This window comes from Bombus affinis, chromosome 4, assembly GCF_024516045.1.
Source record: "Bombus affinis isolate iyBomAffi1 chromosome 4, iyBomAffi1.2, whole genome shotgun sequence".
In the NCBI taxonomy this organism is placed as follows: Eukaryota; Metazoa; Arthropoda; class Insecta; order Hymenoptera; family Apidae; genus Bombus; species Bombus affinis.
In genome coordinates this window covers 7,516,076-7,537,998 of record NC_066347.1, presented here as the reverse complement: position 1 = coordinate 7,537,998, position 21,923 = coordinate 7,516,076, and the positions used below count along the sequence as shown (strand labels likewise).

The 21,923-nt window shown below is 37.6% G+C and overlaps 2 protein-coding genes across 3 annotated transcripts; both read left to right on the top strand.

Moving 5' to 3' along the window:
* The first annotated feature begins 1,148 nt into the window (after positions 1 to 1,148).
* Positions 1,149 to 3,198, top strand: LOC126915846 (elongator complex protein 4). 2 transcript variants are annotated; one of them, XM_050720956.1, is made up of 6 exons: positions 1,150 to 1,395; positions 1,473 to 1,610; positions 1,688 to 1,723; positions 1,797 to 2,416; positions 2,493 to 2,705; positions 2,778 to 3,198. In XM_050720956.1, exons 2-6 carry the CDS (start codon positions 1,493 to 1,495, stop codon positions 2,883 to 2,885), a joined length of 1,095 nt encoding a protein of 364 aa, XP_050576913.1. In that variant the 5' UTR covers positions 1,150 to 1,395; positions 1,473 to 1,492; the 3' UTR covers positions 2,886 to 3,198. The 2 variants fall into 2 exon arrangements, with proteins under 2 accessions (XP_050576911.1, XP_050576913.1); XM_050720954.1 differs by having other exon boundaries at positions 1,149 to 1,610.
* Positions 3,199 to 3,331: 133 nt separating this feature from the next.
* Positions 3,332 to 10,412, top strand: LOC126915849 (tetraspanin-9-like). Its single transcript, XM_050720961.1, has 6 exons — positions 3,332 to 3,977; positions 4,166 to 4,384; positions 6,159 to 6,341; positions 7,007 to 7,219; positions 8,234 to 8,441; positions 8,512 to 10,412. The coding sequence occupies exons 1-6, from the start codon at positions 3,915 to 3,917 to the stop codon at positions 8,568 to 8,570; spliced, it is 945 nt and encodes a 314-aa protein (XP_050576918.1). The 5' UTR covers positions 3,332 to 3,914; the 3' UTR covers positions 8,571 to 10,412.
* Positions 10,413 to 21,923: the final 11,511 nt, after the last annotated feature.

Here is a 21,923-nt window from a genome sequence, read left to right as displayed (position 1 = left end):
CGGTATTACACGGAAAACAGCAGCGTATACCGCGTGCGCTGAATCTCTCGATTGTCCCGGTGCGTCGTCGAGTGCACGTTGGACGTCACAACAGGTAGTTGAGCGAGGGCAGCGTGCTGCGGCCTCTGTAGAAAGAAAGGAAAAGACTGGGAGAGCGAGCGAGAGATCGATAGGTCGGCACGAGTGTGCTGGAAAAAGAAAACACGCCAATGGAAGGGGAAATGGTAGGAGAAGTAGGAGAAGTAGGAGGAAGGCGACCGAGTGGGATATGCTAGAAAGAGAGAAAGATGGGATAGTAACAGAGAGGGGTTTTTCACTGTTGGTCGGATACCTCCGCACCGTGCCTGTGCACAACTGCCCGTGCCACAGCGCCACAGCTTTGAATCTACAATCTACATGCACGAGACGGGTTACGCGTTCCCTTTGCTCCTTCTCTGTCTTCTTTCTAGACTATGTCCTTCTCCCTTTCTCCTACACTTACGTATTCCATTCCCCCGCTACGGACTGCTCCCCTCTAGCTCTAATATAGGGACGCGTTTCCATAGTTTGTCGTTTTAAGTCTTCAAAAAGTGATGGATAACATCTGAAAATTATTTTGTATAATTCAAAAGTGTTTGAGGAATGTATGTGATATTTTTACCTTTATGTTTTATTAATATTTTTAAATGTATTTCTTGATCATTTCTATCAATTTTTTAGTTATTTATGTCAATACGCATAACATGCTTGATTATTAATAAATCAAATAAATTGATTTTATTGTTGTAGACATTATATGGGAGATAAGTAATGCATGTTAGAACTTAAAATCGTACACATAATTAATTAGATTACGTAAAGGTTTCAAAGATTTTTAATGAAGTTATGTATACATCAAAGGATAGATATATAATTTAAACAACAGAAACAATCAGTCTTTTATGGAAAGAATTATGTGTAATGAATATAATCGATTTTGTAATCAAAATTATAGTTTATTAATTAAAATTATTGATATGACTGCATTCTAGCCGAAGAATTATAAACTATGAAAGGCGTCAGCTACCGACTGTAAACCAGCTGTATGTATTGCCATCTTTTGTCTATTTACCGTAATAAAAATTTCTACCTCGATTGATAAACAACTCATTTTTATAAATTTTTGATTTTTTATAATTTAGTGGAATACGTTTCGATAATTCCATTGTTCGATACATGTTATATGTTATATTTTAATAATATATGGAATATATCATATGATGCGTATAAACATAACCTCCAAATGTAGACGAAGTTGCGACACGTAAATCAAAATTCGTCGTAAACAGTCACTTTTTTTTACTAAAGGTTTCATTCTAAATAACATTGGCTTCGTATTGTTATTTTGTGTATGTAATATTTACTGTTATGCGTAAAGTAAGTGTTTTTTATGAAAAGAATTAATATTATTAATAAGGTACAGATATTAAATAAACTGTATCGTTATTTTTTGGTTCAGAAATAGTTTTGAAAAATGGATCTAACTACAGGAAAAAGTAGCAGAATTCCCTTTATACCAGGAACTAAACCCTCGATAAAAAATTCACAACTACTCGTTTCGACTGGAATTCCTTCCTTAGATCATATAATAGGTTTGAATTTATTTGCAACAATACAATTTTTACTATGATTCTCTATCATATTAATGCATTTCAGTCTATTCTTTTAGGTGGAGGATTACCTGTTGGTTCTTTGTTTCTTATTGGTATGTAATAAGTATGCTTATCTTATGAAAATTTGGATATGAATAAAATGAACAAAATGACTTCAATTTTTAGAGGAAGATCGATATGGCACATATGCAAAAGTCATGTTAAAATATTTTATGGCTGAAAGCGTAGTTACAGCTCAACCATTATTAATTGGATCTAAAGATGTTGAAACATCACAGTTTGTGTCAGAAATACCAGCTGTTGTAACAGACACCACATCGATTGATCAATCATCCAATTCTGATGAACAAATGAAGATTGCTTGGAGGTATCAAAATATGAAAATAATTGATACCTCCCCAACTGGAGGACAAGCTTTTGGTCATTTCTATGACCTTACAAAAAGAATGGAAAAAGAAGTAATCGAAAAAGCAGATATAACACAGTGGTATGATGATAATTGTCCTAAAAAAGACAATGCCTTTAACAATATGACATATTCAAAGTTATTAAAATGTATTCAAGAGACTCTGAAGAAGGGAGGACACTCAATTTCAGAGACACCTACAAAAAGACAAGTTCTAAGAATTGCAATTCATTCCTTAGGATCTAGATTATGGTGCAGTGATTCTGTAAATGATTCGCATCAAGATTTGTTCAAATTTTTGTATTACTTTAGAGCTCTTTTAAGATATTCTTATGCAGTTGCAGTGATAACAGTGCCTACAGAATGTTTTGAAAATTCGGTGCGTTTTATGTACTTTATTTATTAAACCTTTTATGTAGATATATATTCATTTTTTCATTGTTATTAATTTTTAGGATGCTACTGCACAACGGATTGAACATCTGTCAGATGTTGCAATTAAATTGGAATCATTTGCAGGCTCACAAAAAGAAACAAACCCATTATTTAAGGATTATCATGGCTTATTGCATCTACAGAAGATGCTGGCTTTAAATACTATAGCACCTCATAATCCAGAATCACGAGATCTTGTATTCAAATTACGTCGAAAGAAATTTGTCATCGAGGTAAATTGACTTTATAAATATAACAAAATTTGAGTTTGGCTATGTGTATATATCTTCGCCGTTCTATTTTAGGTTTTACACCTACCACCTGAATTAGGAGATACTACTCAACGAGAACAAGATGAAACGATATCTCAATTCGGATGTTCTAGTTTACCACATAAGACCTTAGATTTTTAAGAAAGTATAATGTTGTACATTTAAAATAATTCTGCCTTTGTATAAAGAATTATTCTCCTGTCTTCTCGGCTTTTGCTTATAAAAGCTTTTTACTGATAAGTAACTACAGACGAGTGTAATACGTAATATTTCAGTCAGAAGTACATAGTACGCCGCGTGAATTAATGTAGACGGGAGGAGATAGGCTTCGTGAACACACAATAATACGCATGACACGCCTACCTACTCTACGGTATCATATCAAAAGTAAATTTTACTATAAATATTAAAAATATTAATATTATAATTGTTAATAAAAATCATTTTTGCATGACCAGAGTCTCACTCAATTTCAACAAAAATATTTAGAAAGTCAATTGAATTATGCTCCAATCGCATCAATTATTCATGAAATTATAATATCATAGTTAAATGTTCATTATCGTAGTTAATTATCATTAGCTTGCACTTTCGAATGTCATTTTTCACGAATCGAACATAAGAATAAAATTTTCACGGATGTGAACGGAAATAAACTAGTCGAGTGTTACTCATCCGTAACGATTACACCGATTAGGTGCAACTCCCCCTGTGTGAAGTTGGCCCGTACACCAGTTATATCTGTAACGATCACATAAGTACATGCATATGGACATTTCACCCCCTCCTGCGTGTCTTTTTTTGTTTCGTGCCTTTCTATTTCCTTCCGGTTTCATCCGGTCGGTCGCGCATGAGGACGCGTAACGCAAGCGCACCTACAGATGCCAGTATTTGTACGGCACTGTGGAACTATCTATCACGCGGCGGCATTTCAGTCTTCAAGTTAATGCGAGCAAGTGCGCTTCGAAACTGATAAGGGAAAAAAAGAAAATATTGTCGGTGATAGGATCGTCAAAAAAGGAACTAAAATGAATTCTATCCTGCGCGTTAATGTTCTTATTTATCGCGACTATTAATGAAGTGTCATCGTGGGGGATTGACGTGACGAGTTGTCATTCTTTCGTTGCTGTCGCATACGCGTTCAGATAGAAAAGGATTTAATGAATTAAAATGGAAAGGAAAAACTTTGGTGTGTCGCGAATTTTCGTGTGTTGCACAAATGTCATTTTCCTGGTGAGTTGTGGAAAAATAAATGAGTTCATTTTTTGGATTACTATTATGAGATGAATAAAGTATTCAGTTTCTCCTACTTTTCTTTGATTGCAAGAGTAAATGAATAGTTTTTTCAAATTAAAAATTATTAAAGCTTTGTTTTAAAGATGACGATTATTGCAATTTAAGGATGCTGCCTTCGTTTCCAGATATCAGGTTTCGCGTTGATGTCATTAGGGGCATTGTTATTAGCCGATGATGAACGTATTCTACTGTCACGTTTATTGGGACCAGGGGATATACATCCTGATCAACCACTTTTTTATTACATGGCATTTGCAGTCGTTGGACTTGGATTTCTGATCACGCTCACGGGTCTGCTAGGATGCTGGGCAACTTGTCTCTATAATCGATGCGTTACAGTTTCAGTAAGAATCCATAAATTTCCCTTGTATACGCAACAGTAGACCAGATGGTTTCCAAGTGTCATTCATATTAAATACTTAAAGGATCGATTACGATTTTTATATTATTTCTCAATGTATTTTAAAAAATCTAATACATCTGAATGTTAAAATTAGAATACTAAATAGAAAATCGATTTAAAAAATTAAAAATTCACATGGTATACAAAGTCTAAGAAACATCAAGCATTATATGCAGAAGCATTATTTTCCATTCAAATATCAGCGATATATCTACGCAAAAACATATTACAATGATAGTTCTCTCACATCCTGTATTAACTTTCATATCCGATATCACATCCTCAAAATCGATATCCACAATAAAATTCCAAATTCACGAGGGATCTATGGCTATTTCTATAGTTATTGGCATTTTGTATTATGCCGCGTTACAGTCTGAACACGCTTCTAAAGTAGTCGCGCATTTTAATCGTGCAAAAGTCAAGGTCTTCACGCGCTTCTTCGTCGGGGAGCTCGCTCGACAGACCAAACCGAAACCAGATTTCCCGCTTTGTCGGACTATGGTCACGCGTCGTTGCCCGGAAACGGATCTACATAAATCCAGGCACGCGTGCTCATGGAAGGAGGGCGCGTTCGCGTATCACGTAAAAACAGCAATTATTTTTCAGTGTGTGGCTTATTAGACGAGCGAACGCGCGATAACATGTGAAAATACAATATATTCGCAGGCTATTGAACGTTTGTCTCAGGATGTAAAATTCAGATAAGTGACGACGTGAAAGTTATGGATAGTCAATTAGCTGCGAATACACGGAGATCCAACTTTTTATTAGTAACAGTCTGGTAACGAGATGCAGGTAGAAGGTGTGACCGTCTGAGTCAACGAACGAGACATGCTTCTCGTGTTTCACTTGTAAATAGTGTTGATGAGAGATACACATGCATTCTTATTTTCAACAGTATTTTTTTGTTATATATGATTTGCAAATTCATAATATGACGATGGGGTATGATGGGATACGTGTATTATTTGAAAAATTATTTAATTTAATTCAATTAAAAATTGTAGTTATTTAATTTGAAATTATACAATATGGTTTCATTTCCATTTTTATGTGATTACGAGATTGACACATTTGAATTTGAACTTGCTTTCATACAGCTTTAATTTCAACAAACAGAATCAGTTAGTAGACATATAGACATTATCAGTGGCATTTTTCTGACAAACGTTTCCTTTTCTCCTTAAAGGATTAAAGTAGGTGAAATGCACTAGAGTAATTTATCTAGCAACTGTACCGTTTCAAGCGATTAAGAGAGCATTGCTTGAAAATTGAAATAAATAAGCATAGTACTCCCAAAAAGTACAACGTAACAACTATACTAAATTACTTTCTCATATAACATATTACAGAAGTTAACTCGATCATTTAACAATTATAAATAATTATAACAGTTGATCATATAAATATGTATAATACATTATTATCACCAGTCAATTAACTTCATGTACCTAATATATGAATACACATACATTTGTATCACGTGGTAGCACGGAATAATAAGAATTACATTGTTTCATACACCGCGAAAATACAACTAAACGATTCCAACATTAAATATTCAATAACCAGTAAACCATTCAAGTACTATCTCTTAATTATATCACTCGTTACTTTTTACTTTACATTTTTACCTTTCATTCGTACTGTTTGCTTCTTGCTACTGCCTTTTAATTACTTCACTCATTACATTTTACTCTGTATTTTTTCAGTATCTCATCACGATAATCCTGCTATTACTTGGCGAATGCACTGTGTGCGTTCTAGTGGTATTCTGGCCTCACGTTCTGGGCATTGATGTTCGACCAGCACGATTGATACGAGCTTTGCAACGTAGTTACGCTGTTCCCGGTCGAGAGCAATTCACGGCAGCTCTTGATCTTGCGCAAACAGCGGTACGTTTCTATATACAGTGATTCATTTTTATGTATATATTGTGCGTCTTACATAAAATATTTTGAAATTTTGATCCGAAGATGTACAGAGTCAGATGTACATGCTACAAGATTTTTATTGCAAACATATATTTAGTAATAAATTAGCTTGAATTGCCATCGTAAGCATATAGTAAGTGTTAAACATGGTCTCATTAAAATTATTTATGTCATTTTATTCAGTAGAGATATACCTGGAAACGACGCGAATTTGCTTAGTTATCTGATATAAACTATTATTTAAATATTGATTAACTCAATTACAAACACTATTTTTCGAAAACGTAGTTGATCAATTCGACTTATGAGAGGTTCGTACAATCATGATAAACGAGTCTTATTACAGCGTTAGTGAAATTTCACAATATTTCGTATGAGACACGTAATACATTTGCAAAAGGTTCCTGCATGTGATCGAATACTTTCGCGAGCAACTATACCCCTGAGGTAAAGCGATTTGTAACGAGTCAACAAAGATAGCCCCGATGCACATGATCGACTATCGATCCAATCTCATGAGTGTTTACTTCGATTCTCCGAAATTGGTCATTGCTCGATTAATCGACTGGCAAAAGGCAGTCACACAGTACACACCTTCCGATGTGAAACTGCGCGGATCTTTTCAGTTTGCTTGTTGCGGCATAAACGGAAGTAGCAATTACGGTACCTCGTGGTGGCGACTACAGGAAGTCGGTCGACGAGAATTAGTGGTGCCTCTCAGCTGTTGCACCCTGAATAACGTAAACCAGACCGATTCTTTCCTCAACCCTGAACCTGCCAATCTTACTCTCTGCCAGGCTTTGAACCCTGCCGAACATCAATACGCCCGCCATACCACGGTACGTATCGTTAATCAGGATGTTGTTGATTATGCGAATGGAATCGTGAGTAAACTCGGTAAACACTGGGATAAGCGACAGGTTCATTGATATGATAATGCAGAATTGTAATTGTTGGAAGTTGTGAATCGATGGTTGGAAGGATATAAGAGTTGGTAATAGTAGGTGTGTTTTTAAAATGCATGTCATAAAAAAATATTTGTTTTATGTCCAGTCACGGGGCCTCAAATATTTATCTTCCTCTTTACTAAAAAATGAAATTTTTAATCTTTCTGGTTATAATATGCTATTGTCATTTTCCCTGCAAATTTTCACGATAACTTTGTCGCTTCGATGAATGGAAAATCGAGGGGAAATGAAAACAACCGTCGATGTTCTTTGTATCGCACACGCACACGTTTAATAATGACCCGTATGCAAATATCACAGTCTAAGGGAAATTCAGTCGGATACGGGTTGCGTAAAAGCGGCGTTGATGTATCGTGTAATCTGTATCGTATCTGGGTACAGACGTACCCGTCGGTAAAACTCGATGGAAAAAGCAAAGTTGACGCATTGTGCGAGAAAGTTTCCTTATCTCTCTTCCTCGCCGAGTATTAAATATCGCGGGAATGCGCAGAAACTGAATACAGATTGAAATGTCATCGCGCTTTGACGCTACTGTTATACGAATGGTATTATATCCATATACGGAACATATTTATAAAAGACTATACATTTTAATTTACAAATGAACTCATTTTGGACTTCGAAATGTAAAGAAATATGTCACATATATAGTAATTACAAAATACTTCAAGATAGTTTAGAACAGAGGAAATGGTTTTGAAAAATTTCCAATATTATTTCTACTTTAATATTTCATTTATTCTTTTTTGACCTACTCAATTATTTTGTGTTAAATTTGCGTGACAAGTTATTAACTCCTGTATTGCCAAAATTATTCTTTTCATATTTTACATTTTCAAAAGGAACAAAAACATATTTAGAAGCAAGCATGTATTATTTTTATAGGGTTGTTTAGAGATGTTGGAGAAATGGACCCAAGACCAGGCATTAATACTGCTCACGATTGGACTCGCGGTGATTTTCGTGGAAGTTGGTGCACTTCTAAGCACATTCTTCGTCTGTTCAAAGGGCACTAGAAGAACCAAATCTCAAGCATCGACGTTTACATCCACGCAAACGCTTAGTCCGTTTAGTGAAAGTGACCACGACTTTGGTAAGAGATTCTTTCGTCTTTAATCTTCGTCTTTGTTTGCGAAACAGAATTTATTGTTAATCGTTCACAGGACTGGGAATCGAGAATCGAATGCATGCAACCGGAACGACGTTTGGCACTAAATCATGAAGGTGGCTAGAGGGCAGTGAGGGTAAATCATCAGATGACATTAAGAATACAAAAATTGCGTCAAGTTTGTCTAGACTTAACGACGTGAGGAGATTTAGCAAAAGCATAATCGAAGAATGGAAGAATCCGCCCAAATTTGAAGATGGCGTGTTACGAAGCGATCAACTGTATGAGGAACGCGCGATAGATGTTGTGCCAGATTATTTCCATAAAACTTGCTCGAAAGAGATGAACGATCTCCGAAAAGATCGGCACGATAAAAGGGACGCGGGGAAATCACAATCACATAATAGTAGCGGGACTGTCAGGAGTATTCCAATAAAAAATTATCAGGCCTCGATAGCGCATAATATTGGGACACTTAGACGATCGGAGGCGCCTCAACTTCAATTTGAATCTTCGATGTCCGAGCCTGATAAAAATTTCAACGTAACAAAATACAGAACTCTGTCTTCTCCACAAAATGAAATTGAATCTCAAAGTCGACGATCGGTCACAGTTTCGAAACGCCGGGAAACCTTGAATCCTGCCAGGAGATCCTGTCACTCTTGCGATTACCAGCGCGAAATTCAAAGTGGGCACCGTAAGATTCATTCGAAGTTAAAGACGTTAGACAGAAGGATAAGCAAAAGCGAACATAACGTTTCCGTGCAAAAAGACGATCAAGATTTCAGCGATTTTGGTGAGTATTTTTACAAATCTTCGTCTCAAAAGTTTAATACTACTCGTCGAAGATCGAAAGATACAAAGGTGAAAGGACAATCTAACAAGGAAACCGTGGAGACCGAAGGTTCCAAGCATTTGAGGAATGATAAATCACGGGTTAGAAACAAATGGGGTACCATTAATCTAGAACGTGGACACGTTGGTCAAAAGATATCGGCATATGAGGAAAATGCTAAGCGCGGTAGTCGTAACAGGGAGACTTTCGATACGTATCAAGTATTTCCTGAAATAAAAAAACATCGAGCCATTGGCGTGCCATTGGTAGGCATGCATAATGCATGTGGTTTGCCTGTAGTTGCATCCTGGCACGATCATGAGCTACTAGAACCTTTGAGAGTTAAAGGTAGAGTTTTAGGGACGTTGAGACCGATTTTCAAAGGATCACGTTCTTCGATGAATTTCCGCCATCGAACTCATCCTAAAAGAAAAACACCAACGAATCAGAGCATGTCTAGAAAGAATCGACCGTCAGATTTGAGAGAGTCCGATAAAAAGATCGATTATCCATCGATAAAATCGTTAGTTTCTTTGAGAGCAGACACGGGAGAAGTTCGGAAAAGGAGGAAACGTAGACCATCGTTTAAAACGAAGAAAAGTGGTACTACATTTTCGTCTAAAAGTACTATGAAACGAAGGCGAAGATCGGATGGAAGAAAAGATAAAGAAAATACTTTGACTGGTAGTCTTCGTAGGAATTCGTACGAAGCTGGCAGTAAAAGACAAACTTTGTACGCGAGGGATGATGGAGAGGACGCTGTACAAGTTCTCAAAAGCTTATGTTTAAATCCATTAGCTCGAACGAAATCTGAAACAGATATGATATGGTAAAATCAATGGAACAAATATTTTTGATTGAGCAGCCATGAAAAATCATAAATATCATTCAAGTTGATACAATTATAAGGAAAACTGTGTAGTACAATCGTCTAATTAGGATTATCTTAATCTTTTATTTGCAATAAATGCTATATGTTACTGTATTGATTAAAAAATAATTGTAATTCGTACGAATAGGATATTAGTATATGCATTATATGCTTTGTAAATATGCGTCATTAATTGTATTGTATCCTTGGATGTTATAATAAAACAAAACCCTTGCTACCCTCGCTGGAAGTATTCGAGTATGTTAATGAGCGTTTTTAAAAAATATTCTTTTAAATATTTTAAATATGTATGTAAGATTATATTAATCAATACTTAAAGGACAAATATCTTTATATATTTTGCCTTATTATACTTCAATTATGTTCTAATGTTAAAATATCCATTAAAATTGAATAAATCTTGCTCAATAAATTAAATTTCTATAACCCAGAAGAAGCTGCAAAACTTGGAACACGTCATATACGTATATTGGAATAATATGTAACTTCTTTTCCTTTTGGGAAGAACACTATAACAACTTTATTGTGTACACTTTAATTGTGTGCACTTGTAGGGTCTCGTGCTGGAAGGTGGCGATGGGTGCACGGCACAGGGATCTGGCGTTAGGAGATGTGGTCTCTCATAATGCCCGTATTAGATATTAGAAATGGCTCCCTTGGAAAGGGAGAAGACGCAAGAGTACTCCGGTATTAATTCAAAGGAGGTTCAAGGGCACCCCTGTTAAGTGTTAGGAACGCCATCGTGGGGTTTTAGTCGGCAAGAGTCCAACACTACCCTAGAGGCGCGAAGGATCTACACTAGAGAGAACGTCCCGGAACGCCCAATGGACTAACGTTCTTTGATTTCACATTTTACTACTTCGTTTCTGATTATAATAACTCCAGTGTATTAATTTAATAAATCACAACAAAATTTTAATATTGCAAAAAGCGTAGCATATTTGAAAAAAATTAAGATGATTATTGACGGTGTCCAACGGTGTCCAACGATGTCCCACGTTACAGTCCAGTTTAGGTCATCAAAAAATTCTATCCGTGACATTTGGTGATCCAAACGGGGCTGTATTAGCGTAGTTCTTGGCTTGGTATCGTTTTCCAAAAATTAATCAACTGATTACTTTTGGAAAACGATGCCAATTACCAGGTCTCACCACGAGGAGGTGACTACGCACGAGACCCGCCCATGAGTTACTCAACATTACATAAAAATGTCGACATTCAAGCTGTTAACAAGAATGTCGAGTTCTGACTCTACTTCATGGGCCTGCGTAAAGAGATAGATATTTCGTAGCCTATCTGCGAAACACCTGTCTCCCACGCAGCGCGAATATGAATCTTAACAAACTTGAAACAAGGCATACATCGCTCAACATTTCTCTCTCTCTCTCTCTCATACACAGTTTAGACGAATCTTTACAAACGTAAAACAAAACATAGACAACACAACATCTCTCTCCCATACTCAGTTTAGACAAATCTTTACAAACGTAAAACAAAGCATAGACAACATAACATTTATCTCCTACACAACGAGTACATCGATCAGTACAAACATTGACCAATAATACGCAATCCTACTGGCAGCATTTGGTATCAAAGACACATTTTTCTAACTTGGACCCAGAGAAGGAAAATGAAACTACTGACACATACAATTTGGACTCTTGCAAAAGGGGCATATGACTCGTTGTACTAAACTTTTGAAGATATTGCAAGTTATAAACTCTGACATGACCGCAATATGCTCCTCTTAAAAATGGGAAAACAGGAAGAAGCTCGAACAATCAGACAATGAAAGAAAAATCATTTGAGCCTCTAGCATGCATGTTTAATATGATATGAAATGTTCAAATATGTAACTGAAATGTATCTTCTGTAAATTGATAAATCTGAAACAAACCCATTTACTGGATTTGGTATATAAAAGAATCAGGTATCTCTAAAACGAGAACATTTTATACATGAAAAATGAACTACTAATAATGGTCAATTATAGATCAAATTACTATTGATTAAATTTTAGCAAAAATATAGAATCGTTTGTATCTTTTTAATCGAAATTAGGATTACGTTGAAAACAAGAATTTTAAGTAATTGAATTTAAACTGAATTAAAAATTGAAAAGTTCATTTGAAATAACTAAGATAAGAGAAAACCCGATTATTATAAAATCACTTGCTTTGTCTTTTAACTTTTAACAGTACCTGTTATTTCCTACAACAACATAGTGACTTGCAACATAGTGAATCGAAAGATATGCACATAAATCATTTTGTGCAGAATTTTTGTTACAAACGAACGATGATCGCGAATGATCTTTTGTTTCATACAAATGAAATTCGAATATTTATGAAATTCTACATTACTGTTAAAAGATTGAAAATATCGCAGTCGAAAAAATTCTAGAAGTTATGATTCTAAGAACGAACAATCACCAGCATTAATTCTAATAGCAATGAATTAAATTTAAAAAAATATTTCAAGCCTTCATAGCAACATTAAGATATTTTATTATAATGCTTTGTTATGCATGAAATCGCTCACAATTTCATACATGTAAATATATTAACATTCGCAATAAAGCTCTGTATTTTAGTAGTCATGGTAACGTTAACACTGACGAAGGAATATGTCTTATAGCAGTATTTTCACTAATAAACATAATAATAAGGGGCGCAATAATAAGGGGAGTTGAAAAAAATGCATAGCAGTAGCCAGAAGGGCTACTAAAATTCGATCGTGTTCCACTCTATATAAACCCGATCAACACGCCGAGAGTGGAACTGAATATTCTTGTTTCGCAACGCTAATTTAATACTAATATTTATGAAGCAGAAAATTCTCAAAATCAAACGCGACGAGTGCTTCGTTATATTTGCAATATCAATTAATCTACCATTAAAAAAAAAAAAGGAAAAATCTGAAAATTCCCGATATCTGATACGCAACGCTAATAAGTATAAATCTACGCACTCGTATTTAAGCAATACGCAACACTAATAGCGAGAGATCGCAGTGCAACCATTTAGGAGGTTGCAGATGAACGATCACACTTGTACAGCTCTTGCAGTTGTATCGTGTGATCCAGGAGCAGTGTCCGACAAATGCAGTCGGAGGGCTTGGGGATTTCGTAAACGCAATTCTACTTAACAAAACGCGATCATTCATTATCGCAACGCTAACAGGAAAAATTAGTAGAAATCGCGATGGAATAATATCGCAACGCTAATTTTTACGATAAATTCAATGAAAATTACTATTTACTATATAAAAAATATACTGGTATTGCTACTTGCAATACTATAAAATTAATTGAAAATTAACATTTTTATAATGTAATTTTAAATAATAGAAAACAAGATAAATTCTGATACGTATAGTTCTACAAGAAATTCTAAAAATTGATAATAAAAATTGCAAAAGACAATCGCGATATCGTAATTCGCAACTCTAATTCAAACCGTAATCATTCTCTCGCGACACTAGTAAGAAAAATTGCGATTTACCCAGTGGCACGATGGACCGATATATACATCGGCCAAAAAAACAAAACTACTATTACTACTACTACTACTACTACTACTACTAAAAATACTAAAAGCGAGCATAGTGACAAAGTAGTAACAATAATGACTTCCCGTGCTCTGGATGACCCAGAGGATGGGGAGCCATTAGTAGTTGCCCTCTTGAGTGGCAGTTTGCCGGGCCTCTTCGGCTTATAGCCTCTTCTTTCTTCGGGCGCAATGCCCGCTGAAACTTAAATCTCAGCTCGAGACTTCTAAATCGCAAACAAAAAAAAAACTTATAAAGGTAAAATAAAAATATAAACCGCGGAAGCTGATTGAAGTGCACATGGACTGACCAACGATCACAGCAGTGATCGTTGCCCACTCGCATGTGCGTGCTCGAGCGATAAACGTTCGTTTCGAGCCCATTCGCGACCGCGACCGCGATATTCGAAAAATCGATAGACAAAACCAGAGACGAGAGCATGCTCTACTCGTGCCAGTTTCGCCATCGATTTTTCAAATGAATTTCCAGAAACAGGTTGGTCACACGAAAACGCGCCTACCCGACCAGAGACTGTGCCAACCTGCCCGGCCCTACCTACTTATAATTAACAGACATACCAGAAAGTATACTACCTATTCTACCTAGCGCTATATTTAAAAAATGGCAAAACAGGCACACCAACACACTCACTCCACGGTTCTCATACATAACACCCGGGCGCAAAGGTCCTACACTAGAGAGGACGTCCCGGGACGCCTCCGACACCCGAGCTTAATACAACATGCACACTCTAAGGTACGTACCTTTTTCCTGAAATCGACTGACGAAGGTTAGTGACCATTGCGTAGAACGTGATAAAACACGTCTGAGGAAATTGCATTTTTAAAATAAATATAAGTAAACTTGGAAATATAATTGTAATTTACGGTAATGTTAAAAGCGTGGTTATACTTAATCGCGTGGATGATATTATCACAAATTGTGATTGTATCGAGACCTAAATTGAACCGATATATGTCTCGACATTTTTAATAGTTGAAGTTTTAATGAATCAGAGAAAGCGACGCAATTCCACAGCCTAACAACACACACACACATAATGTGGAAAATACGTCGTGCACGATACACTAACACATCGTCAGTCGCTGAGTAATTATTGCATTACTTAATTCTAGATCATCGTGCCCAATGTCTTTCTCCCATTCAAGTAGCACCTGGGCACGTGAATGAGATCCTGACAATGGGCACGGAAAGGGTTAAACCTGAAAATCCTGATCTAAAAAGATGGTTAGCTTGTGTAATTTTTATTTAACGGACTAACCTTCTTTGATTCTATATTTTACTACTTCGTTTCCGATTAACCCTACTTTATTAATTTAGTAGTAACAAAGTAACTCTACTATATTAATTTAATAAATTAGAACAAAATTTTAATATTGCAAAACAGGTGGCGTTAATTGAAAAAGACTGAAACTCGATCAAATGGAATATTGACTCTAAATATATTACTAAGAAAGAAATAATCTCAGGCGATCACTTTATCAAAGCACATACTCGAAAATGTAAAAGCAATGTCCAAAATTATTGCTTTGATTAAAAAATCTGCCTGTCGCGAAGTGTCTTCTTGCACGTAAAATTTCACACATTCTTGTACGGAAAAAATGAATTTTAACTCATATTTTAAATTCTAGCGGAAGTGAAATAAACTAACGTGACTTAATATTGTCACGATCAATTCATTACTTAAGATCAAGTATATGTATGTCATACAGATATATTCGTGTAGATATTTGCCATTTGCAAATATTCATATGGAATATTAACATGCATATTTATAAATAACACGAATATATTCTCAACTATATATGTTTAATCTAATTATTAAAAAACTAATTACTATAATCGCGATGTACAAGAAGACCTATCCTAAACTAATAAATTTGAAAAAAGAATGTTACTACTCACGGGTATAAAAAATACCCGCGGTCACTATGCTCGCTAAAAAATTCTACGTAATACAACCGGTCACCCGTGCCGATTCGGACCTTTCATCCTACGACATGATTGAGTGACCGGAGGAACAGAAATGCATGCGACTCACCGTTTGATGCGGAGAAATAGACGACGTTACCGTGGATGCTGCGGTATCCCAGCGAATATCATCAGGAACCATTGAAAGTCCAATGGTGGAAATAGAGGTTGCGAAAAATCTGTTACAGAACAAAATACGATGAGTGATTGCTGATTATTTAAAAAGTTGGAGAGTTGGAGATAATGAAAAATGGAGATTTATTAACTTTCGTAATTTTAGTAATAATAAAGATTGAAATTCTAATAAACTCTAATAAGTATGTAAAATGAAGCTGTAATATAAAAGTTTGAAACTAAAAGTTTGAGAATTCTGTGATTTTTATGCACAGCAGACAGTTTTATTGTAATTGAGTGCTAATACTTTAACACTTCGATCATTTTTATTTTGTAATTAACAATAATTCATATACAATATAAAAGAGTGAAAAAATTGAAATAAAATACATCAAACTACTTACATTCTTCAGCTCCTGGAGAGGCTTTATCCTCTTGAGAGATGCACTGACTCTAATATCGAAAACGTATATTTAAAAAAATAAATATATAAAAAAAGAAAAATAAAGGACTACGTTATCGCGACCGCATAAATTATGAACGGCGAAAAAGAACTCTAACATTCTATTACTTTCGTGTGTGATTATTCGATCGAATTTAATTAAAATTATAGTGATTTTAATGTATTGAAAAGAAACTATTGCGTAGCAAACACTGACTCTACAACCGCATTGCGCGCGGTCACAAATATTCCCTGAAAATATGATTATTTAAAGGCGGGGGTGGGGGTGGAAAAGAAGCGAAAATTGTCGTTTCGACAATTTTCTTCTTTTTACTATCGAACGTTTATTTAGAAAATACTGCTATCTTTTTACGCTTAAAAATTATTATTAAAAAACAACATATTGGAACAAATATGAAAATATTAGTTGAAAATGTGATTTTTCGATAGCGAACAAATGCTTACGAATACCGTGAATACAATGCAATCGTTTGCAAGAATTGTACTGTTCGCAATTAGAATATATACTCTGAATTTTCGTTATTAGAATACGAAATATACATTCCACTAATACACTATAGACGCGTGTTATAAATATTGGAAAATATTTGCAAGAATTCAAAAGTTCGCCACTAAATATACTTAAAAAATATTGCACAAACGAGCGCGAAAACTTGTTTCGAGGTATTTGAATCTAATTGTTACTAAGTTGTAAGTTTATGGCGTTAACTGTAGCAAATTCACATAATATAGCAAATGAAATTGTATCCGATAAGTGAATTGTTGTGATATAACTCAATTTGAGACAGTAAAGACAATTCGTTTGAAATAAGAGGATGACTTCATACATCCGAAATAGAACAATAATTTATTTAATCGTCTTTACTTTCGTCTTAAGACTTCAAATAATTAAGAAATGATTTATTATGAAATATGTATCAAATATATTTGGAAATAAATATAAATTGTATATCAAACGTTTTGTATATCAAAATAAATTCATTAGATTGATCATTAAATTGACCATAAATATTTATCGGATTGATCATTAATCGTCTTTGCGTTCATATATTAATATACCTGTTACTTTTAAATTATCCCTGCTATCGATAAATAACTTGCACAAAAAATAACTAGAAATTAAAACAAATATATAAACTAATTAAATGAAATCACAGTCAAACTCAAATTTTATTATAGAAGTTTACGAAAAAACCTAATATTAAAAGCTAATATAGTAACAGTATTATTTAGAAAATAGACGACTAAAGAAAAATTGAAACAAAAGGTTTCAGAAAACCACTTAATTTTATTATCATAATGTTCAATAAATCGTTAAATAAATGTGTATTAATTAAACGATATTAATAACGAGATATAAACGATAGTAAAAAAATATAGCAATGGATATTCCGAAAAATATAGTAATGATAATAATGAGGAACCAACGCCACTAGTAGGTTAGAATACGTTGCAAACCTGACGAAACGCGATCCATGCTATTGGTACCACATGAGACGACTGAATGACTCCTTGCACTTTAGTTTCTCTGGGCGACTTCCAAAGAGACGGGGGAAGGGAGTGGAGACGAACGAACCGGTGGTACAAGCACACAGAACACAGTTAACGATTACAAGTAGTTACAGATTAACGATCTACACAAAAAAACGTACAAAATTACAAAAACATTCATCATCTATGCAACGCTTACACAAATCTTTCTAAATATCAAACACAACATGCATACATACAGTATCGTTGTACAGAATGAGCTCATAGTGCACTTAACAAAGATATCTATCTTACGATTAATTAAGCCTAAAACGCACGCACTCCACGGTGTCCAACGGTGTCCAACGTCGTCCAACGTCGTCCAACGTCGTCCAACGTCGTCCAACGGTGTCCAACGTCGTCCAACGTCGTCCAACGTCGTCCAACGGTGTCCAACGTCGTCCAACGTCGTCCAACGTCGTCCAACGTCGTCCAACGGTGTCCAACGTCGTCCAACGGTGTCCAACGTCGTCCAACGTCGTCCAACGTCGTCCAACGTCGTCCAACGTCGTCCAACGGTGTCCAACGTCGTCCAACGTCGTCCAACGTCGTCCAACGGTGTCCAACGTCGTCCAACGGTGTCCAACGTCGTCCAACGTCGTCCAACGTCGTCCAACGGTGTCCAACGTAGTCCAACGTCGTCCAACGGTGTCCAACGTCGTCCAACGGTGTCCAACGTCGTCCAACGGTGTCCAACGTCGTCCAACGGTGTCCAACGTCGTCCAACGGTGTCCAACGTCGTCCAACGGTGTCCAACGTCGTCCAACGGTGTCCAACGTCGTCCAACGTCGTCCAACGGTGTCCAACGGTGACCTACGGTGCAGCCCGGTCTGGATCATCCAAAATTCTGTTCGCGGCATTTGGAGATACAAACCGGACTGCTGCGTAGTTCTTAGCTTGGTATCGTTTTCCAAAGATTAATCAACGGATTAATTTTTTGGAAAACGATGCCAATTACCAGGTCTCACCACGAGGAGGTGACTACGCAAGAGACCCGCCCATGGGTTATTTAACAATACACATGGATCTCGACATTCAACCTATTGGCAGAATGCCGAGTTCTGTCTCTACTTGACCATGGGCCTGCGTAAAGAAATAGTTGTTTCGTACCCTAACTGCGAAACACATATCTCCAACGCAGCACTTACATGAATCTTTACAAACGTAGAACAAAACATACATAACGCGACATCTATCTCCCACACAACGATTACATAGATCCGTACAAATATTGTACAATAATTGGCATCCCTATTGGCAGCATTCGGTATCAAAGACACATTTATCTAACTCGGAACGAATGACAGAAAATGAAGCTAACAAACGAACTAACAAACTTACGCGACGTACCCCCGTGCACCGGATAATCCAAAGGATTAGCGGAAAGCCCAAGTATTGACCATAACTCGATTCCTGTTTCGCCGTTCGAAACTTATACGAGTCGCGGTCGATGCCGGGACCGATGAAGCCAGTGATCCGCTGGTGATCCAGCCGTGGATCCAGCACATAGGCCGGCAACTTAACACACTCCAACTGAACATGTGGAACCCGGGGAGGGACCGCTGAACAGGATTACGAAGGCAGAGGCCTCAACTGAACAGTGGGGCCCACCCCTGTGGAGGGGCCGCTGAACAGGATTACGAAGGCATGATCTTCAACTGAACAGTGGGGCCCACCCCCGCAGGCCCGAACAGGATTACGGAGGACGTGAAATTACAGGTCCCTGCCCGAGTACCGAAGTACCAATCGGACAGGAGTGCAGATCCACGACTGAATCCCCAACAGATTCGCAAGCATCAGCGGCGCGACGACAACTCCCGCGATTCGGTGCGAACGTCGAGCAGTCGTCGAGCAGTCACCAAGACTAAGGTGTGCTTGGGCCGCCTTACGAATCCGAAGAGTTGTCCAGTGCACGTTGACCCGCACGTACCCGGAATACGCGCGAGCGAGTACGTCACGCGACAGTTTGAAACAACTGAGCGATCGCGAACCGACAAATCGCGGGTACAATTTTTCGTTCCAAGATGGATAAGTATCGTTGTACAGAATGAGCTAACAATGCATTTAACATAGATATCTATCTTACGATTAATTAAGACTAAAACGCACGCATTCCAAGGTATCCAACGTCGTCCAACGTCGTCCAACGTCGTCCAACGTCGTCCAACGGTGTCCAACGTCGTCCAACGTCGTCCAACGGTGTCCAACGGTGACCTACGGTGCAGCCCGGTCTGGATCATCCAAAATTCTGTTCGCGGCATTTGGAGATACAAACCGGACTGCTGCGTAGTTCTTAGCTTGGTATCGTTTTCCAAAGATTAATCAACGGATTAATTTTTTGGAAAACGATGCCAATTACCAGGTCTCACCACGAGGAGGTGACTACGCAAGAGACCCGCCCATGGGTTATTTAACAATACACATGGATCTCGACATTCAACCTATTGGCAGAATGCCGAGTTCTGTCTCTACTTGACCATGGGCCTGCGTAAAGAAATAGTTGTTTCGTACCCTAACTGCGAAACACATATCTCCAACGCAGCACTTACATGAATCTTTACAAACGTAGAACAAAACATACATAACGCGACACCTATCTCCCACACAACGATTACATAGATCCGTACAAATATTGTACAATAATTGGCATCCCTATTGGCAGCATTCGGTATCAAAGACACATTTATCTAACTCGGAACGAATGACAGAAAATGAAGCTAACGAACGAACTAACAAACTTACGCGACGTACCCCCTTGCACCGGATAACCCGAAGGATTAGCGGAAAGCCCAAGTATTGACCATAACTCGATTCCTGTTTCGCCGTTCGAAACTTATACGAGTCGCGGTCGATGCCGGGACCGATGAAGCCAGTGATCCGCTGGTGATCCAGCCGTGGATCCAGCACATAGGCCGGCAACTTAACACACTCCAACTGAACATGTGGAACCCGGGGAGGGACCGCTGAACAGGATTACGAAGGCAGAGGCCTCAACTGAACAGTGGGGCCCACCCCTGTGAAGGGGCCGCTGAACAGGATTACGAAGGCATGATCTTCAACTGAACAGTGGGGCCCACCCCCGCAGGCCCGAACAGGATTACGGAGGACGTGAAATTACAGGTCCCTGCCCGAGTACCGAAGTACCAATCGGACAGGAGTGCAGATCCACGACTGAATCCCCAACAGATTCGCAAGCATCAGCGGCGCGACGACAACTCCCGCGATTCGGTGCGAACGTCGAGCAGTCGTCGAGCAGTCACCAAGACTAAGGTGTGCTTGGGCCGCCTTACGAATCCGAAGAGTTGTCCAGTGCACGTTGACCCGCACGTACCCGGAATACGCGCGAGCGAGTACGTCACGCGACAGTTTGAAACAACTGAGCGATCGCGAACCGACAAATCGCGGGTACAATTTTTCGTTCCAAGATGGATAAGTATCGTTGTACAGAATGAGCTAACAATGCATTTAACATAGATATCTATCTTACGATTAATTAAGACTAAAACGCACGCATTCCAAGGTATCCAACGTCGTCCAACGTCGTCCAACGTAGTCCAACGTCGTCCAACGTTGTCCAACGGTGTCCAACGTCGTCCAACGGTGTCCAACGGTGACCAACGGTGCAGCCCAGTCTGGATCATCCAAAATTCTGTTCGCGGCATTTGGAGATACAAACCGGACTGCTGCGTAGTTCTTAGCTTGGTATCGTTTTCCAAAGATTAATCAACGGATTAATTTTTTGGAAAACGATGCCAATTACCAGGTCTCACCACGAGGAGGTGACTACGCAAGAGACCCGCCCATGGGTTATTTAACAATACACATGGATCTCGACATTCAACCTATTGGCAGAATGCCGAGTTCTGTCTCTACTTGACCATGGGCCTGCGTAAAGAAATAGTTGTTTCGTACCCTAACTGCGAAACACATATCTCCAACGCAGCACTTACATGAATCTTTACAAACGTAGAACAAAACATACATAACGCGACATCTATCTCCCACACAACGATTACATAGATCCGTACAAATATTGTACAATAATTGGCATCCCTATTGGCAGCATTCGGTATCAAAGACACATTTATC

Excerpts from the sequence above, each read along its gene's own strand:
- LOC126915846 (XM_050720954.1), top strand. The coding sequence starts at position 1,493 with ATGGATCTAACTACAGGAAAAAGTAGCAGAATTCCCTTTATACCAGGA. Across the intron at positions 1,611-1,687 it reads TTCCTTAGATCATATAATAG|GTGGAGGATTACCTGTTGGT; the intron begins GTTTGAATTTAT and ends CTATTCTTTTAG. Across the intron at positions 2,417-2,492 it reads CAGAATGTTTTGAAAATTCG|GATGCTACTGCACAACGGAT; the intron begins GTGCGTTTTATG and ends ATTAATTTTTAG.
- LOC126915849 (XM_050720961.1), top strand. The coding sequence starts at position 3,915 with ATGGAAAGGAAAAACTTTGGTGTGTCGCGAATTTTCGTGTGTTGCACA. Across the intron at positions 3,978-4,165 it reads GCACAAATGTCATTTTCCTG|ATATCAGGTTTCGCGTTGAT; the intron begins GTGAGTTGTGGA and ends CTTCGTTTCCAG. Across the intron at positions 6,342-7,006 it reads TTGATCTTGCGCAAACAGCG|TTTGCTTGTTGCGGCATAAA; the intron begins GTACGTTTCTAT and ends GGATCTTTTCAG.